Source organism: Equus przewalskii, chromosome 32 (genome assembly GCF_037783145.1).
Source record: "Equus przewalskii isolate Varuska chromosome 32, EquPr2, whole genome shotgun sequence".
Classification (NCBI taxonomy): domain Eukaryota; kingdom Metazoa; phylum Chordata; class Mammalia; order Perissodactyla; family Equidae; genus Equus; species Equus przewalskii.
In genome coordinates, this window is record NC_091862.1 from 7,884,387 (window position 1) to 7,911,604 (window position 27,218).

General features: G+C 41.9%; 1 protein-coding gene and 1 long non-coding RNA gene across 14 annotated transcripts in view; one reads left to right on the plus strand and one right to left on the minus strand.

Annotated features, from left to right (window-relative positions):
* Positions 1 to 27,218, minus strand: part of MAP3K4 (mitogen-activated protein kinase kinase kinase 4) — a 139,090-nt gene that overhangs the window by 83,748 nt on the left and 28,124 nt on the right. For 8 of the 12 annotated variants that reach the window (XR_011535623.1, XR_011535621.1, XR_011535622.1 and 5 more), the window contains exon 1: positions 18,654 to 19,051. The exons of the other annotated variants lie outside the window; for them this stretch is intronic. Coding sequence is in view for 4 of the 8 variants with exons in the window: in XM_070603203.1 (XP_070459304.1) it covers positions 18,654 to 18,793 (140 nt within the window). In the remaining 4 variants the exon portion in view is untranslated. Of the gene's footprint in view, positions 1 to 18,653; positions 19,052 to 27,218 lie in introns of those variants that run through there. 12 annotated transcript variants of the gene reach the window in all.
* On the plus strand, positions 18,117 to 25,798 carry LOC103556185 (uncharacterized). Of its 2 annotated transcripts, none has more exons than XR_011535626.1 (4): positions 18,117 to 18,242; positions 20,122 to 20,189; positions 23,839 to 23,923; positions 24,050 to 24,186. It is a non-coding gene; the product is annotated as an uncharacterized lncRNA (long non-coding RNA). The 2 variants fall into 2 exon arrangements; XR_011535625.1 differs by lacking the exon at positions 18,117 to 18,242 and adding an exon at positions 19,062 to 19,161 and having other exon boundaries at positions 24,050 to 25,798.

The following is a 27,218-nucleotide window of genomic DNA, read 5'->3' on the forward strand; positions in this document are numbered from 1 at the left end:
AATCTTGGGCACTACGAGTGCCCTGAAACTGAATACAAATTTTTATCACGTACATTTTTCAGAGTTAAGAATCCATAGTTTTCAACAGATTCTCAAATGCAGTTTACAAACCAAAAAAGGTTAAGCAGCACTGACTTAGACAATATTTACCAGACATTTAGGAGGGTTCTTTCCAAAATACCTCGTCCCAACATACATTAGACACTCAAAGGATAAAAGCGTCAGATGCACAGCTTATTCAAAATCGATGCCCCAGCTAAAAGGCTGCTTCCACTCCACACGGAACAGAGACAACCCCCTTCCCAACCAGGTACACTAGCTTTACAAGAAACTGACTTAAAAATCACATAAATTTCAAGAAGTTAACCAAATAAGAGTAATTTTCAATCTTTTGTAATACGCTGTTGTTTCATGTTTGGAATGACACTAACCTCCACACTCTCCACACTTTAATTAAAGTGGTTAATTAAAACAAACTAACCATAACTTAGTCACATGGTTAATTTAAATGATTCATAATCAAGGCTTTCGCTAAATTCAATAAAGGCAAAACCTTCTAGAGAAAAAGGTTTTAAGTAAACATGGACACAACGGTTTGGTGAATGAGCGAAAAGGAGATATATCTTTCATAGCTTACAGTATATGTCAGCTATACCATTTTTCCATAAAATACCATAGCAAATGTATTTTATGGTATTTTTTTAGAAAATGGGCCTGACATCATTTTCCCTTAATTTCGTGTGTTGGACTTTCTAGCTTTAAAGAAATGGAAGAAAATTTAAAGGAAATTATTTAGGGGCAGGCCCGGTGGCACACTGGTCAAGTTCACACCTTCTACTTTGGTGGCCCGGGGTTCACTGGTTCAGATCCTGGGTGTGGACCTATGTACTGCTTGTCAAGCCACGCTGTGGCAGGCGTCCCACATACAAAGTAGAGGAAGATGGGCACAGATGTTAGCTCAGGGCCAGTCTTCCTCAGCAAAAAGAGGAGGACTGGCAGCAGTTAGCTCAGGGCTAATGTTCCTCAAAAAAAAAAAAAAGTTAAGCTGGAGAAAAAAAATTGTCCTTAATGTATAAAAGCTTTATTTAAAACTGACAAGAAAAACCCTAAGATATCAAGAGGAAAATAAGCAAAGAATACAAAAAGGTAATTCACAAAATATATTTAAATAGCAATAAAACATGAAAATGGTTCCACCTATGCTAGTAACCAGACACTCAAATTAGAACAAGATAACTCTCTCTGGCCTATTTCATTAGCAAAGACTTTCTGTAACACTCAAAGCCAGAAAGAGTATAGTAAGGTAAGCGCTATTCACAGCCTCTACATTTTGTACAATCTTTCCAGAAGGAAAAGTTTAATATTAGATAGTAAAACTCTTAAAAGTGTTCAAACTCCTCTTGAATTCTATGTTGAGGAAATGATTTTACAAAAGTAGACAGAGCTGTGCACCAAGAGGTCCACAGCAGTGCCATCCGAACAGTGAGAACCTGGGAATAACTTAAGTCATCCACAATACAACCACAAAACCGAGTACGATGCAGCACTGAAAAAGGACGTTTTCATATTTTTACTAACCCGGCAAATGCTCACAATATGTTCAGATAATATTTCATGCCCACCTTAGCCTAAAATGACCTTTTCTCACCCCTGTATAATTTACTTAGCAATTAATCCTTCTTGTGATATCTCATATTGATATAATAAACTATTATTTAAATCCTTCACCACGTCCTTTCACATTTATGCCTGAGGAGACAGCATAAGAAATAGAGATTCATAGACTCTGAAGTATAACAAACATACCTGAGTCCTGGCTGCACGTATTCTAAACTAACACACTTCTTAAAGATTCACTCTCCTCATTTGAAAATGCCCATCTATTTTACAAGTTCATTGTAATCTTTACAGAAAACATATTACACCACTTGAATGATAGCACACAGGCAGATGACACATGTAAATTTATTACCATTTCTGTACCAGACCATGAATTAGAAAGTTTCCATTACCTTATCTCTTGTCCTTAACTAGATTATAATTTCCTTGGAGGCAGGGAATCTTTTACATCACGCTTATATATAATAAAAGTACTATCTGCCTGGGGGAATACAGGAATATTCATAAGATAAGTACCATTTGAAATGACTCCAACAGAATAGAGAGGAAAGGGCAGCTGACATACAGGCACCAATCTACACAAAGGCAAGAAACTGAGAATGACAACAGCATGTTCAGGAACTGGGAAGATATTCAGTGTGGATGGAAACTATATTCGAGAAGGGAAGGGGCTCAGCAGGTCTACTTGGCCTGGACCTCAAGCTTAAAGATGCCTCAAATTCTGCTACTGTTGAGTGGCAAATGTATATAAGCATTCAGTATGAGGTCTCTTCACAAACGTGACTTTAACTGAAATTCATGGCCTCCCTAATTCTAGCTAAATCTGAGGGTGGGGAGATCTCCAACTCAGAAAGCTCCGAGGGCCTTATCAAAGCTCTCCGAGGGCCTGGTAACTAAGCAGAGCCCAGGTCTATTTCACCCACCACTGCAGTCCATGGTCTTGGCGCAGCACTGCCTAACACACAGTAGGCACTTCATACACGAGTGAGCCTGCGAGGGAAATGACTAAATGGTACAGGAGGTTTAATGGGTAAGATGGGATGAAGAAGTGAGCCATCTCAACTTCTAATCGCTACAGTTACGGTTGAGTTTTTAAATTTCATTCACATAATCAGGCTACTGACTCTCCATTTTTAGTAACCATTCCTCAGTACACACATATTCCTTTTGGTTTTCTGTTAAAGAACACCTAGGTATTCAAAGAGGCAAGTAAAACTCTAAGGGCATCTTTTACAAAGTAAAAGCTCACTGTTCGGGCTGAAGCTTCATGGCAAATGTTTCTGATGTTTCCAGAAGTATTTTTCCCCGATTTATTTCTGAGGTCCTACCTCTTCAGATTAATGAGTATCACTAAACAGTTTCTAAATTAATTATTTTAGTTCAAGACATGATATCCAAAATTAACGGTGCGATGGGGGTTGGGGGTACTTAAAGGGAACCAACACAGGGCTGCTACCATTTTACTTTGCCAAGAAAGATACTAAAAATGTAGACATCTACTGCCACCATCATCTCCAAAAACATACAATTTAACCCTGGAAAATAAGTTTAACTGTACAGAAAAAAATCACCACACTGTCACTTTATCGATTCACTGCAGGCTGATAACTTCAGTGCCTGTTTGGGAACCTCTCGTTAAAGGAGTCGACTTGATTCATGCACCAGAGAAACTGACCTTAAAAGCATTTTACTTTCAAAATCTTTCTAAGTCTTTGCTTTTAGGAGCCCATCAGGACAAGCGGGTTCCCCTGAGTAAGAAAGCCTGTTTTCTGCCGCCTCCTCTTCCTTCTCTGGACCTCTGGCTCCTGCAGCCCACACTCACCCTCTCTGTTGTCCTCTTCGCTCATCACTCGCCCACAAGCACCTCTAGAGTTACGCCCCAGGGAACTGTGTCAGCAGAAGCACCAGAGCGTCGGAGCTCTCCCCCTGGCAGCTCTTCCGATGTTCTAAGGATCCTCCCCTCCAAACAATCCCGAGGGGAAAGAGGCACAAAAAGCACAACCAAAGCCACATGGAAGAACAGGCTCACGGCCTTCAAGGACCCCTAACCCGAGAGTTCCAGAGCAGTGAATTCAAAGCTGCTTAAAACGCTTTCTATCAGATCTGACACGTGGCAGTGTAAGCCCTTTTTCAAACTTTCCAGACAATCAAACTGTTAGTGTTTGAGCATTTAACAAGGATTAATGATAGCAGGTACAGCAAAGGGATCAGTGATTTGATCCTAAACGGAGGCTTAACAAGTACTGTCAAGCTTATCTGCTCTACTGAAAAGAAAATAAGGGGTAGGCCAGCGCACACGTAACGCAGATGGGCTAAGGACTAAATAGCAAAGAAAAATTTAATGCATCAACATGACTTTTATTTACACTGAACTTTTTAAGGCTGCCTATCTGAGGAAAAACATACATACTGTTTTAAGCTAAGAAATGTAGAACAAGAAAAAAGCTTAAAACAGATAATTTCTAATCAAATGCTACTTGAGTCCAGCTATCAAATACTACTTGAGACTATTTACTATGCAACTACTTTAAGAAATATTTTTAAAATAGGTTATAACAAAACAAAAAATACTGTAAGGATACAGTCTTATGAGTCTTATCCCCAAACAAACGTATTCATTTATTTACGAACCCTAGGCATCTCATGTGGTAGACACAGTCCTAGGCACTTCACAGACGAACAGGACATCTCAGATGACAGTCACTACCCTCAAGTAGTTCACAGTCAAGAGAAGAAGAAAGATACATGAACAATTTTTAAAACACAATAGGAAGAAATGTAAGTAACTAAATGACACAAGACAGAGTTCAATCTCACAAGTAACCAAAACACTGGCAAAGACTTAAAAATTATCATTGTAATGGCAAGAATAAAGCCATACTGTCCTCATGAAAACTGGCACAAATTTTCTGGAGTATTTGGCAACAGAAATGAAAGATCTTTAAAATTATGCACACTCCAAAAGATGGAAGCAGCCCAAGTGTTCATGGACAGATGAATGGATAAACAAAATGCAGTATATACATACAATGGAGTATTATTCAGCCTTAAAAAGGAAATTCTGACACATGCTGTAACATAAATGAAGCTTGAGGACATTCTGCTAAGTGAAGGCAGTCAGTCACAAAAAAGACAAATACTGATGATTCCATACACATGAGGCACCTAGACCAGGCAAATTCAGAGACTAGAAAGTAGAATGGGGGTGGTAGGGGCTGGGGGACGGAGGATGAGTTGTTATTTAATGAGCAGAGTCTCAGTTTTGCAAGATGAAGAGAGTTCCGGAGACTTGGTGCACAACAGTGTGAATGAATGTACTTAAACACTACTGAACAGTACCCTTAAAAATAGTTACTATAGGGAAAAAACCCTGAATGAATAAATACACTGTGATACATTTACACAACCGACTATTTTACAGCAACAAGAAGGAAAGAACCACTACCACCCAAAACAACATAAATGAATCTCACACACATCATGTTGCAAGAAAGATGTAAAATACCAGTAAGTGTCAGGGCGCTGAGGAGAGGTGGGGCCGTGACTGTGTGGGGCAGGAAGGGATTTCTAGGACGCTGCCCGTGTTCCATTTCTCCACTTGGTGATCTTTATAAGGGTACATTCACTTTTGGATAATTTATCAGGCTACACATTTCATATATAAACAAATGTCTGTGTTACATTATACACCAATAAATATTACACAAAAATTTAAAATAAAAAAACCTGAAAGGAACCTACCGGGTCCTGCCTAATTGGTGAACTGGCCTCTCTCTTTCATCTCTGTATTATCAAATTCTGTCCACAGTTTGTACAGTTGCCTCTCTTATATATACAAATTCAGTATGTAAAATTCCGTACTTAAAGAATAACAGATTATAACTAAGTATATATAGATGCATAACTCTTTGATATAGCAATTACATTTCCAAGATTTTATTCTAATAAGACATCTTGGATATACATAAAGATTGAGCTGAAAAGAATGCTCATAACAATGTTGTTTATAATAGAAAAAGAAATGGAAACACCCTAAAAGTCCAACAAAGGACTGGTTAAATTAATTAAGATCACAAACGGCTTCCTGGAATAGAAATATCAGAAAATATTCAATGGAAGTCAGTATGCAGTTGCCAAACACAGGTTCCTACTGGTAGACCCAGATAATGCAAAACATTATGTAATACAACGCTTCCATCCCACTTTCTTTCTACCCTATCCCACTTTCAACCATCCACTTTCTTTTCACTCTTCATAAACTGAACAGGTTACGTGGAGGAAGTCAGCAGCTTCCTATATATCACATATGGAATCACATTAAGTTTAAAAACAGCAAGAGTCAAGGCTTTCTCATATTTCACTGACTTTAAAATGCACATTTTTCCCACATTTTAACACCTCTGACATTGCATCATTTCCTATAACTGATATAAAAAGCATTGCGTCATACTTTAATTGCAGTATTCTTTCCTTAGTGATATATAAAATTATACTGCATCTTACAATCAGTGGTGTCTTATATTTGCTAAAATATTACTCTTTAAAAGCTCAATTTCAAGAAGTTAAATGAGCATAAGACAGCTAGAAATTAAGTCTATTCAAGAGCAAAAGCACTAAAATAAACAGGAACCAAAGCAATTTTTAAAAGAGAAAACTTTCTTTACAGATTTTCATAAGGATTATGTCCAGATATTCACAATTAAATAACCTACTTCAAACTATTTGATACAAATGAAGATACTCAACATTCCAGAGGACACAATCAGCTGGGCACTTACACACATCGCTTGGGATAACTGCTGAATTTTATCTGAGCCCTGTGGTCCTGGAAGAGAGCAATGAGTAAGAAATCCCCCCACCCTTCTGTCTTCCAAGCAGTGGCTAACCTACAGGGCTGCCATGTCCTCGCATGTTATGAGACAAGACCCACCCCTGTCTTCCTCCACGATTCCCATGTTTCATAAAGCAAGTTTTCTCCTTCCTCTTTGAGACATTCTCCATTAATGAACGTTTTCCACACTGCAATAGCCGGAATGTTACGTCCTTCATTATTTAAGAAACAAGTTTCTCATCCAGGAAAGGTTCTTTACAATCACGTTACACTCCCCTCCATGTTTACTTTTAGAACCTTTATTGTCGCTTTGGTTAAATATATATCCAAGTATTATTTCTTGGTAGTCCATGATCCTATCCTTAAGCATTCAAATCTCCTGACAACTTTTGATATTTTGCCTTCCCCAACTCAAATCCTAAATGGTATCTTTTATACCTAAAACTGTCTTTAAGACTTCCCAGAGGGCCACTGGAAAATTACAAAGGATTTGTTCTTTCACCCTGTCAAATGAGAGGTGCTAGAAACAATTAAGTGTATCTGATGCGTTACTATTGATGACTTAATCAAATCAGAGGAAAGGCTTAGCCTTCCCACGTCAAATTTGTGGGTAAGATGTGGTAACTATTTCAGGAATGGTTTGCTGTATAGGAAGTTCGTAGAGAACTGTCAATACCCTCACTGTCCATGACACTTCTGTTTATCAGAGTGCTGGAACCACTTTGCTTGATATTAGACAAACGCACAGTGTTCTCAGGCATACTTCAGTTATGTTTGCTCCACGCTTACTCGGTTGCAACTTCTTTCATTTGAATCTAGGATCTTCTAAGCCAGTGGTTCTCAACTGGAGATTCATGTCACTTACCTATGGAGTTTTATTAACATCCACAGATGTTTAGGACCTACTCCAGACTTACAGAATCTCTTTACTTCACATCCTTCATATATTCTTGGTATATTCTAACTACATGTTTGGTATATTCTTGATATATTATATCAGGACTATTATATGTTACATTTGAAAATCTTTTTTCTCTATAAAGATTGTGTGTTCTTCATTTTCATAAATTAGACACAATATCCACTCTTTCTTGACAATAGAGCTAATCACTATGTTTATAAATGCTGTGTCTAAAAAAATTTTGGACTGGCTTTTATCTTGTTTTGCATGTTACAGAAACAACCGAATTTTCTTATCTATTGCCTTAATCTTGTAAGGAATCCTCAACAGATATTCCCTTTTTGAAAGCTACAAGTGATAAATTAACCAGAGCCACCTTAAGTTTTCCATCCCCTACAGACCCGTTTGCTTTTACTCTGCTGCTCCCCTGAGAGCACCTGCAGCCAGCCGCTGTCCTCCACAAAGAAGGGCTGTCTCAGAGGCCGTGGGGAGGGACTCTGCTGGGTGCTTTTGGGGACAGGCTTCTGATGGCGTGTTTAAACAACTCTGAGGTTATACCTGGGGACTGAGTCAGGATTTCTAGAACTCTAGTCAAGAAGATGGATGCATGAGACTGCTAACTGAACATCAACGAGAATGAAAACCAGATAAGCCTGAATGAACTAACGAAGGATGATTGTGGGTTTTGCTTGGAATGCTGTTGCTTTATTAACGTTTTATTTTCTGGATATGTATGAAATCTCTTTCTCTTTTCTCTTAAACTACCTATAACGCAAGATAATTTAGGAGACTATGCTTCTGTAACTCAAACTGTCCAGTGTATTTTCTCTTTTACGCTGGTGTGAGTGTAACAACTTAGCACCTTTCTAAAGAGCAATGTGGCAACATGTCTCCAGTCTTAAAACTCTAAATATCTTATGATCTAGCAATCTATCTTAAAGAAATAATCGAGGGCCGGCCCCATGGCCGAGTGGCTGGGTTTGCACGCTCCGCTTCAGTGGCTCAGGGTATCGCCAGTTCGGATCCTGGGCAAGGACATGGCACGGCTCATCAGGCCATGCTGAGGCGGCGTCCCACATGCCACAACTAGAAGGACCCACAACTAAAAATACACAAGTATGTACAGGAGGCTTTGGGGAGAAAAAGGAAAAATAAAAATAATAAAAAAAAAAGAACGGAATAATCTAAAATACTGAAAAGTTTACATAAAGATTTGTATCATGTCATTAGTAATAAGTGGAAACATATGTCATAAAATAATTTAAGAACAATTAAATTATGATATACACATAAAGATGAATATTGTTTGTAATTATATATGTTTACAACATGGGAAAGTGCTCATGATATGGTAGCTGCTAAAGATAAGTTTGCGGAGGAAAAAAATATATATATAGATATCACACACACATACACATAAAGCCCTGGAAAGAAATATGCCAAAATGTTAAAGGTAACTATTTTTAGATGGTAAGATTATAATTAGTTATTTTCTTCTTTATACTTTTCATATTTTTCAGATTTTTCCACAATAGACATGCACTGCTTTTATAATCAGAGATTTCTAACTGATTAGTTTTATTAATCGAACAATTTCATTCGCTTTTCTGAGGCAGCAGCTAGATCAATCTGGAAAATATTCTTAAATACAGTGTAAAACATTTTAAAAAATGAAAATAGTATTAATCTAAGTTGTAGAGACATGTCAAGTTAAATAAACAGCTAAAAAGAACTTCCAAAGAAAAAGCCTGAGCTGTGCCTATGACCTAAACAAGTCATTCAATTAGTAGGGTTACACTTCTGATGTTAGTAGCATGATTTATGACCCTCCAAGGGGTCAAATTTCAACACCTTTAGGAATAACATGCAAAATAAATCACAACTGAAGCAAAGAGGGATTTTGGAAAAGCCATGCCCCAAAAACTTGTTTCTCCCTTCTATGACTTCCGCAGACATAGTGTTTCCTGAATAACACAGACTATTGCAGCTATTTTCAAGAGTATCTAGCCTCAAAGCATAGCTGATGGCTTTTTAAGAAAATTAATTACGAGGGACTTCTCCATTTCTCATGTTAAACCAAAAAGGAAGGAAGAGAAATGTAGTAACGACAGCTAATACTTGCCGAGCACTTTATATAAAAGGTTATTTCAGTTAATCTTAACAACCTAAGAAGTACGTGCTATTATTATTCCTGTTTCTCACATCAGGAAACTGAGTCTGAGAGAGGTTAAATAACTTTCCCAAAATCATACAGCTATCAATCAAAAGGTAAGATTCAAAGCCTAACACCAAAACCTATGCTCTAACCACTACGCTCCCTGCCTCGTTCACCTAACTGGCCTGGTGGAGAGATGGAGAGAGCCTACCAACTGTCAGACACTGGGCCAGGGACTCGCATATAACAGTAAGCCAAACAATGTCCCTGCCCTCATGGAGTTTAATGTCTACCAAAGGCAAGAGACAGTAAACAAACACTCTTACAAATATATAATGACAAATGGTGACACGCTCTATGGTGGAAAACTAGAGGGACTATGAGGAGTTTTAACAGAAGGACCTAATTTAGTCTAGGAGGAAGGGCGCGAGGGGAGAGGTCAAGGGAAGCTTGACCCAAAGTAAGCACTGCCTGAGAGAAGAGCCGGAAGAGGAGAAAGAATTATCAGGCTGAAGGAAGGGCAAGGGACAACACTCCAGGTCACCTTTTTCTTAAAAATACGTCTCCCTGCAGTGAAAACTGCCGTAGACACAGACACACACACGGACACACACACACACACACACAAGAAAATGGGTTCCTTTTTTTTCTTCAGGATCGCTCTATTTGAAAAAAATTAAATACAGATCAGTGTTTTGGGGGAAATGAACAAATTACCTAAGGTACTCATATATTGCAACCCCAATTTTACTCTAAAATTAATCCTAAACTTTAAACTCATCTTTACAAATCTTGTGTTTAAGGATAAGCAACCAAGAGAGCAACCTTGAAAGAGAAGGAGAAAGATGCATTCTTAGCCTTGCCTTTGGGAAAGAATGCTGTTTTCAAGGAAGAAATACTAGGATCCTAACCTCGCCTAGCTTCTTCAAAACTCCTTTTGATCATTGAGTGGGTAAGTACTGTGCCTGTTCTCCTGATTCAGTCTCCAGGGACAAGGGACAGAATACGGCAGCATCTTTTCTTATTTTTGGTAGAGCCATGTTTTTCAAACTGACAGTCACAACCCATTTGTGAGTAACAACGTCAATTTAATGGGTGATGAGGAACAATTTTTTCATAGAACAGAAGAGAACAAGAATTATCAGAGTGCATCAAATTTCACAAGGTCAAATATTGTTTCGTAAATTTTATTTCAGTTATGGAGCACACACATACTGTCGTAAAATGTATTTCTTACTGCCAGAGTTTCAACATTACCACCACCGAAAAGAAATTACCGTCTACTGTCTGCTTAGTCTAGAGACTGAACACAGAAAAGAATAACAAGATATCTAAAAAGGTTTGAGCATTGGTTCCTGTGAACTTGAAATAAAAGTTTCATGGCAAAAAAAAAGTTATATACAATGAATTGGGGGGAGATTTCAGGGGGTTTCTGCATTTTTTTTTCCTGAAAACGAATCTTTCATCACTGCTCTCTCCTGCAAAGTTCTGATTAATCCAGAAAATACAGTATCCCTCAGCTGCTGAGTGACTGGGTGTGCGGGCTGAGCTGACACTGGGCTGCGCGCTCAGGTGACTGCAGAGCATCTTCAGCTCTGGACCCTAACAAGGGGAGCAGTGGGCCATAAGCGAGGCCTGGGTCTTCAGCTCTGACCTTGGGGAAGCCGCAGCCTCTCTAGGTTGGTTTTCTCATCTCTAAAATAAAGAACACGATCCAGATGATCTCTAATTTCCCTTCCAGCTCTAAACTCTCCTAAGTCTATAAGCAACGGCTAGGAAATTCATTGGACTAAATGAATTAAGAGTCCTACCACCCATAAGATTTCATTCGTAAGTGCTTAATTCCTTATTTGAAGAAGAACTAAATACTTATACACTCAAGAAACTAACTCTCAAAATTTTGTAAGAAAACCAAATTATATGTGAGAGTTTTTTTTTTATGTTCCTACATAAAAAATTTATGTCCTTATACATTTATGTTCCTACTTAAAAAGACTTTAGGATTTTTAATGGTACAATAAAAATAAAGCATGTATAAATTTTCTTACAAAACACTTCCACTGAAAGACTAAAAAGGTTGACAATCTCTCTTAATTTTACATCTCTAAACGGGCTGTCCCCTAACAAGCCCTATTCAGAACATTCGACAGCTCAGCAGTATGCTCAAATGGCCTGCTCACATGCAAAAAAAAAAAGCTCCACTGAAAACATCAAATCTGATCAGCTTCAAAGCTTAATACGCACTTTGCTCACAGAAGGTCTAGTTCTTCTGAAACTATGCTCAAATGAAACCCACTTATGAAACACTTTTGAGAGAATGCCTAATATATTCTTAACAGCTGTCCCTGCCACTTTATAAACATTTGGCATCCTGACCCACGAGACTAATACTTCTACTGATGTCTGCAAAATATGACAAATGATGTTCTTATAGCTCTAAAACAAAATTTCATTTTGCCTATGCAGTTAGTGAGTAAACATCTAAAGGCAAATTGCACTGCATTACAGGAGTGTGAATGTGAGTCTGTGGGAAACAGAAGAATGTACCTACCACACCTACTTTCCAGAGGAATAATGTTCCTTTTAAAATAGTGGTTTCAAATATGCCTCTCAAAAAGGGGGAAAGCATTTAACACAACATACATGTTGAGAATACAGTTACAGATTCTAAATAATATTCTATAAATATAAAAGGCCACCATAAAGCAAGCCTTTTGTTTATTTTGTTATTGCAGTTGTTTCTAATGTACAAATTCTGTTTCCCAAGATGAACTAAAAAATTAAAGAAAACCATCTCGATAGTCAGTTCAGATAGTTCATCAATAGTAAAAATAAATTTTAAAAAGGAAAACTTAAGTTAATTTAAAAGTTGGCAACAATATTCTCTTTACACAACATACATAATCTTATCCATTTCAATTTTAGTAACAATTCAAAGAAAGGAAACATAATTATAAATATACAAAAATTTGGATTACACAACTAGCTTTTTATTATTAAAAAAATAAATGTAACATGTTCATTAAAAAATTTTAGGGAAAAATTAGTATGTATCCTTTTAATCTTTTTTCTATGCACATATACACTTTTTCTTAAATGGGATCATACTGAATACTACTTAGGATTTTTAAGACACTCAACTCAAATTATTAACTGTCTAAGCAAAAGTAGAGAATTTATTAACTCACATATCAAATCAAGAGAAAAATGGGGGTGAACCTAGCATAAAAGGAAACTGGCCAAAGACCTCTTTGGGTCTCTCTGCTCTTCTCCGGGGGTTAATGTCATTGCCTGAGACCAAACCACTTCTCTCCGAGACTGTGACCACAGCTTCAGGGAGCTGGCTCTAGGCCCAGGACTCGACAGTAAACATTCTGATTATTAAACAGCATTTCTCTCCCCCAGCTTCAATTTGAAAACCCCAGGAAAGAACCCTAATGGCCCGGCTTGGGTCAAGTGTGCACCCTTATAGCCAGGAGTGTGTAAGCAGAGGGCAGCTGCAATGCGAACCTTGAAGCTAGAGTTGAGAGAGGTGAGAATGGAGGGGAGGGAAGATGGAGGCAGCACAGACACAGCCGGTGGAGAGAGATGAGCTGAGCAGCCGTCTCAAATTCTGACTAACATCTTCCGCAACCACAGTGTTACAATCCGCTTTTCTCACCGAACACAGTGCTAGGTATATACACATCAGAAGTACTCGACAATCTTTTTAAAAATAGGTACTCAGGTCCCACTCATCTGTAAGGACTTCTCTAGAAGGATTTACACAAAGTATTTTCCCATGTCACTGACTATTTCTTAGAAACATGGTTTTTAATAGCTGCACAGAATTCTGATGTGGTTCTAAAGTTCTTAAATTTAATTTTATAACTAAATCCAGACAAACCACATACCATCATGATCTTTTTTGAACACAATACTCTCAAGAGTCAAAAGGCATTTATGAAAGCACCAACCGCTGCCATCTGTGCCACACCTTTCTCAGAAATTATGCCAAAGGCTTCTTTGTGGGGGGCGGCAGCAGGCGGTGGATTATGGGGAAGGTGGAGACACTTAAGCCATCCTCTGAGACTCGCCATTTGTTAAAATCTACACCTGAGGGTTATTTAAACAAATGTCTTTAGGGACAAGGATACAATATACCTCCAAGTAAAGCAGGAAAAGCAAGGTTTGTCACAATTTAATTAAAGTAAGACTGAAGATTAAAAACACACACTATAACCCAACCATTTGAGGTAAGTCAGTGACAAGAGGAAAAAAGCAGCCTGTGTGAAGTCTCGGGAAATGAAAACCAGAGTAAGACTCTGTCACATGCCTCTCATACGAGGAGCAGGGGGACGCCTGCGAAGGATGTAAGCCAGCCTCTCTGGTCTGTTAACTTTAGTCACTAGGATCACGCAACTAATTTCCCTTGCTGATGTCATGCTTACCAATCAATCCCTTAAGGACACTTTGGCTTTCTATCAGTAAGGAAAGACACCAACCCACCAGGTGTGGACAAAGCTGACAAGGAGCTGAAGCACAGGACCTGGACCTTCTCTACTTTACCCTGCCAAAGGAATGCCAGCTCAGAAAGATCCACAGCAGCCATAGGCCAAATCCTTTTTCTGACAGCTCTTCTCTTTTCTCTTTAAAGAAACTATTTCCAACGGCCTACTGATTGGCAACATGAAAGCGTCTTTAAAAAGGATACAACTGAACGACAAAAAAACAAACAGCCGGATCAAAAAATGGGCAGAGGATATGAACAGACATTTTTGCAAAGAAGAAATACAGATGGCCAATACACACATGAAAAGATGCTCAACATCACTAATCATCAGGGAAACGCAAATCAAAACTACACTAAGACACCACCTTACGCTTGTTAAAATGGCTATAATCACTAAGACTAAAAATAACAAATGTTGGAGAGGGTGTGGAGAGAAGAGAACCCTCACACACTGCTGGTGGGAGTGCAAACTGGTGCAGCCACTATGGAAAACAGTATGGAGATTCCCCAAAAAACTAATATAAAACTACCATATGACCCAGCTATCCCACAACTGGGTGTCCACCCAAACAACTTGAAATCAACAATCAATCCAAAGTAACATATGCACCCCTATGTTCATTGCAGCACTATTCACAATAGCCAAGACGTGGAAGCAACCCAAGTGCCCATCAACTGATGACTGGATAAAGAAGATGTGGTATACATATATACAATGGAATACTACTCAGCCAGAAAAAAAGACAAACTCATCCCATTTGCAACAACATGGATGGACCTGCACGGAATTATGCTTAGCAAAATAAGCCAGACTGAGAAAGACCAACATCAGATGATTTCACTCATATGTGGAATATAAACAAGCACATGGACAAAGAAAACAGTTCAGTGGTTACCAGGGGAAGGGGGGTGAGGGGTGTGCAGAGGGGGTAAAGGGGAGCAACCATGTTGCGACAGACAAGAAATAATGCACCACTGAAATTTCACAATGATATAAACTAAAGGCTACATACTGGGGCTGACCCAGCGCCACAGTGGTTAAGTTCGTGCCCTCTGCTTCAGCAAGCCCAGAGTTTGCAGGTTTGGATCCCAGACGTGGACCTAGCACCACTCATCAAGCCACACTGTGGTGGCATCCCACATAAAATAGAGGAAGGTTGGCACAGATCTTAGCTCAGCGACAATCTTCCTCAAGCAAAACAGAGGAAGAATGGCAACAGATGTTAGCTCATGGCCAATCTTCCTCACGAAAAAAAAAGGATACATACCACCTGGTCAAATGAGAAGGCTAAGACAACAGAACTCTATGAGTAAAAAAGATAATCACTGAGGAATGAGGAATTATTAAGTAACAGGAAGTTATCAAGGCAAAAACATCCTGTAAGCAGTCAAGATCTTATATCCCCATATTTCAGTAGAGCTCAGAACAAGATTTACAAGAAACCAAGAGAACACACGTGAAGGAAGTAGAAGCAACTTCTAACGACATGACAATTAAAGGGAACCACAAAGTCCTTCTTGAGAGACCAGCTGTCCCCATTTCAGGGCATGAGGGAGCTTCTGCCATCACTGGAGCCCTTTGTTACTGCTGTGTGGTCACTGCTTCTCTGCCGAAAGCCACCCCCACCCACGGTATCTACTGCTGTAATGGTCTCAAGCCACGCCCAGCACTGAAGCAGCCACGACAGTCCGCAGCGGCACCGGCACCGTAAGGTGGATTTCGCTAGGGAGAATAGGTGACATCCAATGTCAAGACTGAAACATGCAGGGTCAAAGGAAACATTCAACTTGAGAGAGAGATCAAATCACCTAGGAGTGATAGGATATGCAAGTACTTTTTTAGTAGTGAAACCCATTTTTTCAAATGAACTTGGAAGAACCATATCAAGCAAATAATAGATAAGGTCATTGGTAAAGAAAACAAGTTATTCCTAAGTTCATGTAACATGAACTTTACAAGGTCAATAAGTGAGAACAATGAGGTTATTTTTAACATAAATAATTCTAAATGAAAGGTTTGTAGATAGGAACAGTCTTATATCAGCCTTAATACCCAAGTTCTATGTTTTTTTAAATTCAGAGTCAAGAAATCATGAAAGCAAATTGTTCCAAATTAGTGTTAATAGCTTTCCTTTTAATCTCAGGATCCTCCTACAACTGACCCCCAAACTTGAAAAAGAAATTATAAGGAATGTTTACTTCTAGGTTCAACCACTAGCAATAACAACTACTATGGTTATCATGAGTTGTTCATCAAAAATAAGGACAAGAAGTACCCACAAGTGACAATAAGCAGCAAAACTATCACAGAGCACTATCACCTCTCGACCTGTTTTGTGTCCCTTGGTCATTGCATAACTCTCCCGTCAGCACACACGGAGCAGATGCGCGGGGCTGGCACCTCCCGCAGTGGTGCACTGGCCAACATGTGCAGGCCTGCATTCTACAAAAGACCTGTGCACTGGAACCGTCTTCCTCATCAATGACACACTGACATCAAGAATCTGAACAAAGATGGCAGACAGAGCTTTATTCAGGTCTGTCCCCAAACCGGTTAACCTGGTAGCACAGATCACCGTATTATTGATCTCCAATGCGTAAAAATGTGGCATCCACCACATTTTGAACATGCATGCTGAGCTTTTTTAAAACGGTTAAAAACACAAACAAAAGGAATTAAGTAAACAAATCGCAGAACTCCTGAAGCATCTTTTACTAATGATCTACAGTAAGTTTGTCAGAGGTCAGCTCTGCGTATTGAAGAGGTGGTGGTGACAATGAGGGTGTATGAAAGAGAAAACAACCGCCCTGTTGAGTAATCTGTTTTAGAAATTTGCCATTGTAAAATTAACTGCAATGTTGCTAAGAAAAATATTTCTAAGATCTTCTTGTTCTGTACACTGCTGTTCACTTATAGTTGGATGAAGCCCATTATCCTGACCTATTTTTACTATAACAAATCAGAAATAAACCTGGTTGAAAAATCAAGGTTTCTTTTTATCACTGGAGAAATAGTCATTTTTATGGCACATTTTGACTTTCCCCTGTCCTTTTTACCTTTACCTAAGAACGTTCACATCCATTTTTTCCCAAAGTATAGGTTATACAGAATTATAACTTCTGATCTGCCGATGTGGATAATGAAAGCACACTGCTTCTTCCTGGTGGTTAAGAGCATGGAATGTGCAGCCAGACCTGACTTCACTACCACCTGTGAAACCCTGGACAAGATCCTTAACCTCCATGCCTCAGTTTCCTCATCTGTAAAAGAGAGATAATAACAGGACCTACCTCATAGGGTTGTTATAAGGATTCAAGAAAATGGTACATAAGCATTTAGGAAGCATTCACTATTACATTTTAAAGAACAACTTAAAGGAGTCAAAATGCTCCACGACTGAATCGACTAACAAATTAACACAATAAATTTTCTGACAAAACTTCTAAAAATGTTAGATGTATTCAAAACAAAACGAATTTCATTACACCATGTACCATTATTTAGAGAAGTTGTTCCTTAAAAGCTCACAGGAGTATCTCAGAACTACCTGAGAATTAAGGAAAATGAAGAACGACTTTCTTCACAGTTTATAAGCATAAAATAAAACTGTTGGGACCGACTGGGTCATGCCAAGCAAGAACGCGGTTCCTGTGTTCAGTTTCAACGACAGCTACAGACTTTGTTTAAAATTTCTTTAAGCAGAAAAAAGAAAGAGGACGCTTAACTGCCTTATTCCTGGAACAACAGAGCAAGACAGCAAGATACAGGAGGAGCTGTGCAAGTATTTTCCTTGGAGGGGACAGGGGGCAGCAGTTCGCAAGTTTACTGTGGGATGCAAAGGACGGGGTAAGAGGACATTTGAACATACAAACACAAGCATAAAAGAGGAGGGAAATTCTTTCTTAGTTATGGTGAGTTTGATCTCCCAATTTTTAAAACAATGGCATAAAATTAATCAATAGAGCCTCTAAGGAACAGAATGCAACAAATGCTCCGGGTACCAAAGTTCCATCTTCGAGCTTCGTGCGGTCGTAAAGTTTTAGACAAATCAATCCTTTAGTTTACGTTCACGTGTGAGCAACAATCGGCACAATGCTCCCACCGAAGGGCCGGTACGGGCCCTCAGAAAGAGAAACCAACCTGCCCGTTTGCAGAGACGCAGGGCAGTTTCTTCCAGGAGAGGCAGCAGGCATGCTTGGACAGGGGGCAAAAGAAGGGCAGGAGGAGAACGGAGGGGAAACAGTGCGTATCTGCTTCCCGAGCGTCGACTTCTTTACTTGAACAGGGGCGGAGGGAGAGGGCGCATTTTCCTCTAGCACCGATGGAGCAATTTCGGCGCGGCCCCCGCTCCGAAGCTCGCGGCGACAGAGGGGTCGCAGCTCCCGCAGGACCCGGGTGCCCCCCCACGCTCCGGGCGAGCAGGGAAGCTGCAGGGAGGGCCAGCAGGCTGGGCGCCCGGGCACGGGACCCCCGGCACCCCCGGCCTCGGCGCCCGGGTCCCGGGGCTGCACCCCGCCCTCCGGCCCGGCCCGGGAGCTGGATGCTGCCCCCAGCACCTGGCGGGAAACAGAGGCCCCCACGCCCCCTCGGCCCCTCACCGAGCCCGGGCCAGGACGAGCCCCGCCGTGGGCGCCGGGCGGCGGCCCCACTCACCTCGCCGACCGGCAGCGCTCGGGCTCCGGTTCGGGCTCGGGTTCCGGCGGCGGCGGCGGCGGCTCCTCCATGGCGGCGGCGGGGTTGACGGCGGAGGCGGGCGGGGGCACCAGCTCGGCGGCGGCGGCGGCTTCTCTCATCCGTGCACGGAGCCCCGCATGGCCGCGGCGGGCAGGAAGCTGCAGCCTGGCGCGGGGCACCGGAGCCCCGAAGTGCGGGAGTGACTCGGCTCCGCCTCCGCCTCTAGCCCGCCGCAGGAGCCGCTCGCGCCGCGGCCATCTTGGAGACGGCGACCGGCCAGCGCCGGGCTACGGCGGGCGGCGAGGGACAAGCCTCCCAGGGCGGCGGCGGCGGCGGCGGCGGGCGCTCGAGCCGGCGGGCGGGCTGGCGGGCGGGCCGGCGAGGGGCGGGGCGGAGGGAGCGGCCCCGGGTGGCCGGCGGCGTGGGCGACCGAGGCGGCGGCGCTGGAGGCACGTCGGAGCAGCGGCGCTTGGCCCCGGGGGCCGAGGTCTGGCGGCCGCCGCCGGGTTTCGCGGGCGGGGAGCGTGCGATGGGCTGTGCGCCCAGGTGGTCGGCGGTGGGCGTGCACGGGGGACCCGGGAAGGGCAGCGCGGCCGCGGGGAGGCGGCGATGCCTGACTTCGAAGTGCTTTGTAAACTTCAGCGAGTGGCTCACCGCCAGAGGTGATGCCATCCTCAGAAATAGGGCTGGATGTAACGCAGGCGCTCACAACTCACACGCGGGCGTGGAAGCTTTGGGGGACCCGTGGGTCCCGGGGCAGGGCGAGGGTGCGCTCTGATGAAAGAGCAATCTTCAACGGACACATCAAACTCAGATCAGTGTTTTTGATCACATCAAAACCAGTGATCCAGCCTAAGCTCAGTATCACGAGGTTGTGTACTGATCTTCCAGAAATGGGCTGGAGTGCTCCTGTAGCGAAGGAAAAAAAGTTCTAAAGGAGTATTTCAGAGTTACAGAAATACTGTTGAAATTCCCCTGCATCGTGTACTCTTAGCACTTGAGGCTTCACAGTTTTAAGTTGCAGATATTTACAGAATTTCCAATGGGGTGAAGTCCAGGGTTGATTCCAAATAGCATCATTTAAAATTAAATACATTTCTATTCATTCAAATGCACTGGTTGTAAAACCTCGTTCCGTTGAGCTTGAATATGTAAAATACACGTTTTGGATAAATGTTGGTAAGAAAACTGACTAGACAGAAAAATTTAAATATGATTATATTTACAGGCCAGTTGTGAAATGAGCTCTGTTGTGCTCAAAGTACGTTACGGAAATTTCTCTGTAGTTGAAAAACTGCTTCAATCCATTTTCTATATCATGATAGTGTGTATTATGTAAATGGCCTCATAGTGCTGGATTTCAGAAATGACATTTATTTTATGTATTTAACAACATTCATTCAACAGATACTTCTTAAATGTGTATATGTGTAATGATCTATCCTAGATGCTGGGCATATAGCAACTAGCAAAACAGACCAAGTCTTTTCCTCATGGAGCTAACATCCTACTTAGGTAAGAGGAAGAGAGAAAACAAAAGAAAAATAAATAAGTGAATCTATAGCTAATCAGCCAGTGATAACTGCTATGGAGAAAAGTAGCCAGGAAAGAGGTGGGAGAGGGGAATGCTGTTTTACCCAAATTGGTCAGGCTAAAGTTAAATGATTTTGCCATACAACTATTTCAAAAGAAAATTGTAATAGATTCTTACTTACTGAATTTCAAATTTTCTTTGCAGATCGTTGTATGAGCAAATCGTTTAACTTTCTCCTCACTAACTCATCTTTAAGTACTTTAATATTTTGAATAAGTCATGGTTCACAAATCATTCCCAAGAACAGTCAGCCTGGGGCCTGTCCTCAAGTCTCCAAGCTTGCAAATCTGTGATATTTGACATATAGACCAGCATTTGGGAGAATGAGTGGTTTTTGTCATTTTAATTTCCACTTGAGAGTATTGTGTATTTTAGCAGGAACCAAACAAATTTACATTTAACTAGTCATGTAAAGCATCACACACAGAAACCACAGTCTGCTAGTACTAAATATTTAGTTGAAGTGCAGTGACTTTTTTCTTCATTCAAGTCAGTTAGGCGTCCTGGGTCAGCCTGTCTTGTTACTTGTGTTCTCCTATTCTGTGCAACTTCATTTCAGCAGTTCAGTATCGCACGTTTCAAGATCTGAAGTTACTTCCTTCTTACCCACACCAGCCTCAAACCTACCCCTTGCTGTGTTCTGACTTGGGTGGCACACTTCATCCAGTCAGAACTCTGAACAACCCCTCCTGCAGCCCCCTGACCAATGAGTCCATAATCCTGTCAAATTCCACCTCCTCTCAAATCCATTCACTTTCCTCCATCCTCGCTGCTCAGACCACGCTCATATCTCACCTGGATAATCGCAACAGTCTCCTGGTACCCTGCCTCTATGGTGTGTCCACTCCCAACCCCATCTTTTCCCACAGTGCACTCCCAAGCGTCTTTCTGAAGCTCCATCAAATGTGTCACTCTCTTACCTAGTTCATTTGATTGACATCTCATTGCTGTCAGAAGAAAGTCCATAATGAACCTTTTTGAGTGCTTCAAATGCCCCATAGTTGGTCCTGCTACTAGAATTGTGCAAAAGGAGTTCCTATTCCATCACACCACCCTGTCTGCCCAGCCAGACCTTTCCTGTTTCTTAGGAGGCCATCCCTGACCTGCTGAAGTACTCCCCCTAGGGCAGGGCACTCCAGAAGGCTAAGAACTGGCATCCATTCAAATGATAATTTTAAAATATTTATTCAAGAGCCAGCCCTGATGTCTTAGTGGTTAAAGTTCTGCACGCTCCACTTCAGCAGCCTGGGTTCACTTCCTGGTCGCAGAACCACACCACTCGTCTGTCAGTAGCCATGTTGTGGTGGTGGCTCACATAGAAGAACTAGAAGGACTTACAACTAGAATATACAACTATGTACTGGGGCTTTGGAGAGGGGAAAAAAGATAGAGAGAGGAAGATTGGCAACAGATGTTAGCTCAGGGTCAATCTTTCCCAGTAAAAAAAAAAAAAAATGTTCAAAAAGGATAAACTGAATTTATCTTCCAAAAAAAAAAAATATATATATAGATATATATAAAGTGACTTACTAATTCATTTCCATTGTGTGAGGAAAGCTCAGCCAAATGTTCCCCTGCTTTCTGTAATTCTAGTTCTCTTAATTTTCCTTTACAATTTTCCGAGCCAGAACCCTTCTAGGAAGGCATGTTAGAAGTCTTGAATGTTATAGAATCAAATAAACCCCTCTCCTCTAAACAGCACTATACCATCTATTCTTTGATGCTGGCATTCCAACCCACTGTGACAGGTACACCCAGGCCACAAAAACACTCAGCAAGTGTAGAGCAGCATTGGAGAGACCTGTGGCTTCTTGTTGTTTTAATTTCCACTTGAGGGTACTGTCTATTTTAGCAGGAACCAAACAAATTTACATTTAGCTAATTGCATCAGGCATCATGTGTAGAAAACCAACCCAACTGGTACTAAATATTCAATTGAAGTGCACTGACTTTTTGCCCCCACCCAGGCCCTCACAGCCCCCTCCGGCCCCCAGATTCCTTCTCTGCCTTCTCCGCTGGAGCATGTGCTCCTTCAGGACAGGCGCCACCTTCTGTTGTCCACCACTGCAACTCCTAAGCAAGAGATAGACAAAAGTTTTTCTAAAGAACCAGTTTAGGTTGAGCTACGTAACATTCTTAATGTTGCTTCCTACCAATTTCAGGCCCAATTTTGACACGTGCTACCACTGTTAGAAAGTCTCAAGCTAATATATATATAATATATAAATATATATACTTGTATATAATATGTTCATATATACATATATAGTATGTTATGTGATATATATAATGTTATTATAAATTATATTATATATTATAAATATATATAAGTGTAAAGGGCATCATGTAGTACCTTAGTATCTTATCAAGGCCAGTGTATTAGCAGAAAGTCAGTTTTATGGGTTTCGTTGTAAGATGATTCAAAAAGAATTTTTGTGCCAAGCTATGCTGTAAATACGGTTATATCCTTGTTACTTTAAAAAAAAAAAAACAAAACTCTAAGGCTATAGTTTTTACAGTTATTATGAGCATGGTGCAGCATTTTACTTAGAGTAAGCTTCTCCCTTCCCCGTGGTATTGGTGAGCTTTCCACCCCGATTCCAGGGCGAATGCTCAGACAAGGACTTCGCACTCAGATCCCTGCCCTCTCCTCGCCCGTGGCTCCTTGGCAGCTCCGCCCAGCTCAACAGAGACAGAAAGCCCAGAGTACAAACATCCCAATCTGCTCATGACCAGAGAGGTTGATTCATTTTCTTTCCAGCACACACAGAGAAAGGTCAATTCAGGGACAGAGAGCAATAAAAACCTCACTGTTAGTGAGGAGAACCTAAACTGAGCATTGCACACATTGATTTTTTTTCCCCCTAATGATACAATGACATCTATTTCTACCTACTAGTAAAACAAAAAAATATTGGATACATACAAAAAGTAATTAGTTATCACCCTTTTTAAACAGCCCTTGCAACACTTAAGTTTCATGCTTCTCTGTTGAGTAGTGGAAGTTGGATAAAACCCCCCCTGGTTTTTTCTGAGAGGTGATTTGCCTATTTTTGTAATTTCTCGACCAGGACAAAAATCACCCCTTATTTCAGACATTCTCCTGTGTACAAAGGGTCTAAAATGAGCCTCCGACGGTTCTGAATCATTAAACAAAGGATAAAAGTTACTCTAACAGTTAGAATAGTGAGAATAAAATTAATAAAGGGAGAGACAGCCCTGATGGCCTAGTGGTTATAGTTCGGTGACCCAGGTTCGGTTCCCAAGTGCAGAACCACACCACTCGGCTGTCAGCAGCCATGCTGTGGTGGCAGCTCACATAGAAGAACAAGGACTTACAACTAGGATACACAACTATGTCCAGGGCTTTAGGGAGGAAAACAAAAAAGAGGAAGATTGGCAACAGATGTTAGCTCAGGGTGAATCTTTCCTAGCCAAAAAAAAAAGAAACAACCAAAGGCAAAGGAAGTGGTTAGACTTCCAACATAAAAACAGTTAGAATCTGGAGTGGGGGAGATGTGCTAGCAGAAATCCACAGAGTGAAGGGCCCCCGACTCCTTTTCCTCCTAGAAGTGCCGGCAGGAAAAATCAGGAGAGCCCACATTTCTTCATCCCTGCTCTGACTTCTCCATTCACCTCTGAGGATCCAGCCAAGGTGAGGAATGGGGACCTTTAAAAAATGAAATCCCACTCTTCTTGCTAGCCAAAAATTGCAATCCTTTCCCCCACCAAAACGTCCACAGAACTTGTCTGGATTTGCCTCCTTTCCTTTCTCTTTCAGATGTCCAAGTGTGGTGTGAGTTTTTGAGAACTCTGAGCCTGCAAGCAGCAGTTCCTAACCGATTTCCAGGTCCTTTCAAATCAATAAGTGTATACTTTGCACACAACGTGGAACCAGGCATGGAGAACCAAGGACTAGACCAGCGAGGAGCTCCCGAGCCCTCCGCAGATGTATTTAAGATGTAAGTTCAGATGAAGTCATACAGGAGAAGGGTTGGCCCTTAATTCACTGCGTGGCATCCTTTTAAGAAGAGGAGAATGAACACAGAGATAGACATGCACAGAGGGAAGGCAATGTGAAGAGTCACAGGGAGAAGGCCATGTGGCAACAGAGGCCGAGGTTGGAGCGATGCATCTACAAGCCAAGGATTGCTGGCAAATACCCGAAGCTGAAAGAAGCAAGGAAGAGTCTTCGTCTAGAGTTGTTGGAGGGAGCAGGGCCCCGCAGACACGTTGACTCTGGACTTCTAACCTCCAGAACTGGGAGAGCATAAATGTCAATTGGTTCAAGCCACTCACTTTGTGATACTTTGTTGTACCGCCCCAGGGAACTAATACACCTGGGTTTCACATGGTGGCTGAGAGGACCCACAGCCACTCCAGGAAATCACCTCAGGAGCATCTGGAAGCCGTGTGGTGGCCCTCTGAGGAAAAGTGCCTAGAGTGGAGTGGAAGGACACCAACATGACAAGAGCCAATAGGAGCCAATAGGAGATAGATATATATATTACGGCTGGGGTTTTTTGGGTTTTTTGGGGGTTTTTTTGCTGAAAAAGATTGTCCCTGGGCTAGCATCTGTCGCCAATCTTCCTCTTTTTTTTTTTTCTGGCTTGAGGAAGATTAGCCCTGAGCTAACATCTGTGTCAGTCTTCCTCTACTTTGTATGTGGGTTGTCTCTACAGCATGGCTAACGAGTGGTGTAGGTCCCCATCTGGGATCCAAACCTGCAAACCAAGGCCTCTGAAGCAATGTGCACTGAACTTAACCTCTACAGCATGGGGCTGGACCCCAGGAGATATGTGTATAAAGAAATTTATTTTAAGGAATTGGCTCACAAGATTATGAAGGCTGACCAGTCCAAAATCTGCAGCATAGGCTGGCAGGCTGGAGACCCAGGGGAGAGCCGATGTTGCACATGAAATCCAAATCTGTCTTCCAGCACAATTCTCTTTCGCTCAGGGGAGGTCAGGCTTTTGTTCTATGTAAGATGTCAACTGATTAGACGAGGCCCACCCACATTATGGAGGGCAATCAGCTTTACTCAAGGCCTACTGATTTTAATGTTAATCTCATACCAAAACACCTTCATAGAAACATCCAGAATAATGCTTGACAATGTATCTGGGCTCTGCAGCCCAGCCAAGTTGGCACATACAATTAACCATCACACAGAGATCTCACGGAGTCCAGCACTGACAGAAGGCTAAATAAGAAGGGAACAGGAGGGAGGATGGACGTAGGAACAGGTCAGCACATCCTAGGCTTGTGTTTCTCCAAGCAGGATCCTTAGACCACCAGCATCAGAAGCTCTACGTGGAAATGCAAATCACTAGGCCCCATCCAGGAATCCGTGAATCAGTACCCCTGGAGTAGGACTTCGGCATCCGTATTTTAAACAAATACCCCAGGGTATATTTATAAATAAAAAGTATATTATAAATATTGTAAAATATACTGTATATTTATTATGTGTATATAACATATGTCTGTATTGCAATAAAATTAATATTTATATATCATATGCAATAAACCTATTGTATAAATATTATATAATAATATATTTATATTAGAAATCAGTGTGAGAAGCAGAGCCAGTTGTCACGGTAGGGCTGTGGTTTTCTCTGCATCTTTGCTCTCAGTCTGCATCTGGTGCAGCAAAGCACATTTAAGACATGGCTTCAAGCAATTGCCTGCAGAGCTGGAATCATCCAGGTGTCCATTTTACCAAACATGACTGTCATAAAGCAACATATGTGGGTCTCCTTGGAAGGAGTGGATAAGAGACAACTTCAGGCAGGAGGTGGCATTTGAACAGGGCCTTGAGAGACCAATCTGGTGTCACAGGCAGAAAGGGTGGGAGGGCAGTGAGGGAGAGGGAAGGACAGACAGCAGAGGTGCCTGCAGGGTGTGGAGGACAGACAGCGTTCAGATATGGCGACAAGGGTGGGAGAATGGGTGGGGATTCGAAAGTGAAGCATTTCAAACGTCAGGCTGTACCCTGTGTGCAAACCACAGTTGCTCTGGATGGCCCCGAAGTTATTCTTCTCAGCTAGCTGAGAGCCTTAATTTTAGATTCATCGTACCATACCAATGGTCACAGCGAGAGGGCGGATTAGAATGCATTTCGAAGTCGCCGTGGTTCCCTAGCAGCAGCACAGAGTGACAAGGTCAGCCTGGGCCTGAAGCCCAGACCATGTCAGGAGGCGTTCTAGCGCCTGTCCACATCTGACAACGCTGAGAAGTGCAGGCTGCAGACTGTAAATGTCTCTCTCTGTTGGCAGCCTCTGCTGTGGTTCATTCAGACCAGATGCCCCAGCCGGAGTCCCGGGTCCCATTTCGCTGGGTGCTCGGGAACTGCGTGAAACTCGAACCGGAGCATGAGGCCTGCACACGTCAGAGCCTCTCAGGCCAGGCTTCTTCATGTCCCCTGCTGCCTGCCAGGTTGTGACATGTCTGTTATTACTAGGTCATCACCATGGCGTGTTTATGAACCGGCCAAACACCTCGGCCACACGAGGGCAGGTGTGTGGGAGAGTGTTCTGGTTACTTCATCTGGTTCTGGGCTTGCTCCCATTTCCTCTCTGGAAAACACGGAAACCAAGGTGCTTATCGACAAGAAATAAAAGAAGCTGGTGAAAGTGAAAAGTGGGAGTAACACGTGAGTATGAAGATAGCCCTTGTCCTCTAAACACAGGTGTCCACGCAACGGTGGTCCCTTCGTGTCTCTCCTCTATTCTCCAAGTCCAGCAAGGTAAGTGGGACAGGAGACCATCAAATGGACACCACGCACACATCTCAACCCCCCGGGGCACTGCTCACATCTGGTGTCCAGAGTCCACTGCCCACAGCCAGGAAGCATCCAAATGCAATGATCTCATCTCCTAATTATTAAAAAAATTTTTGAAAGCCTCCTCAGGCAGTTCCTCTAGGATGTTCCTTATAAATGAGCC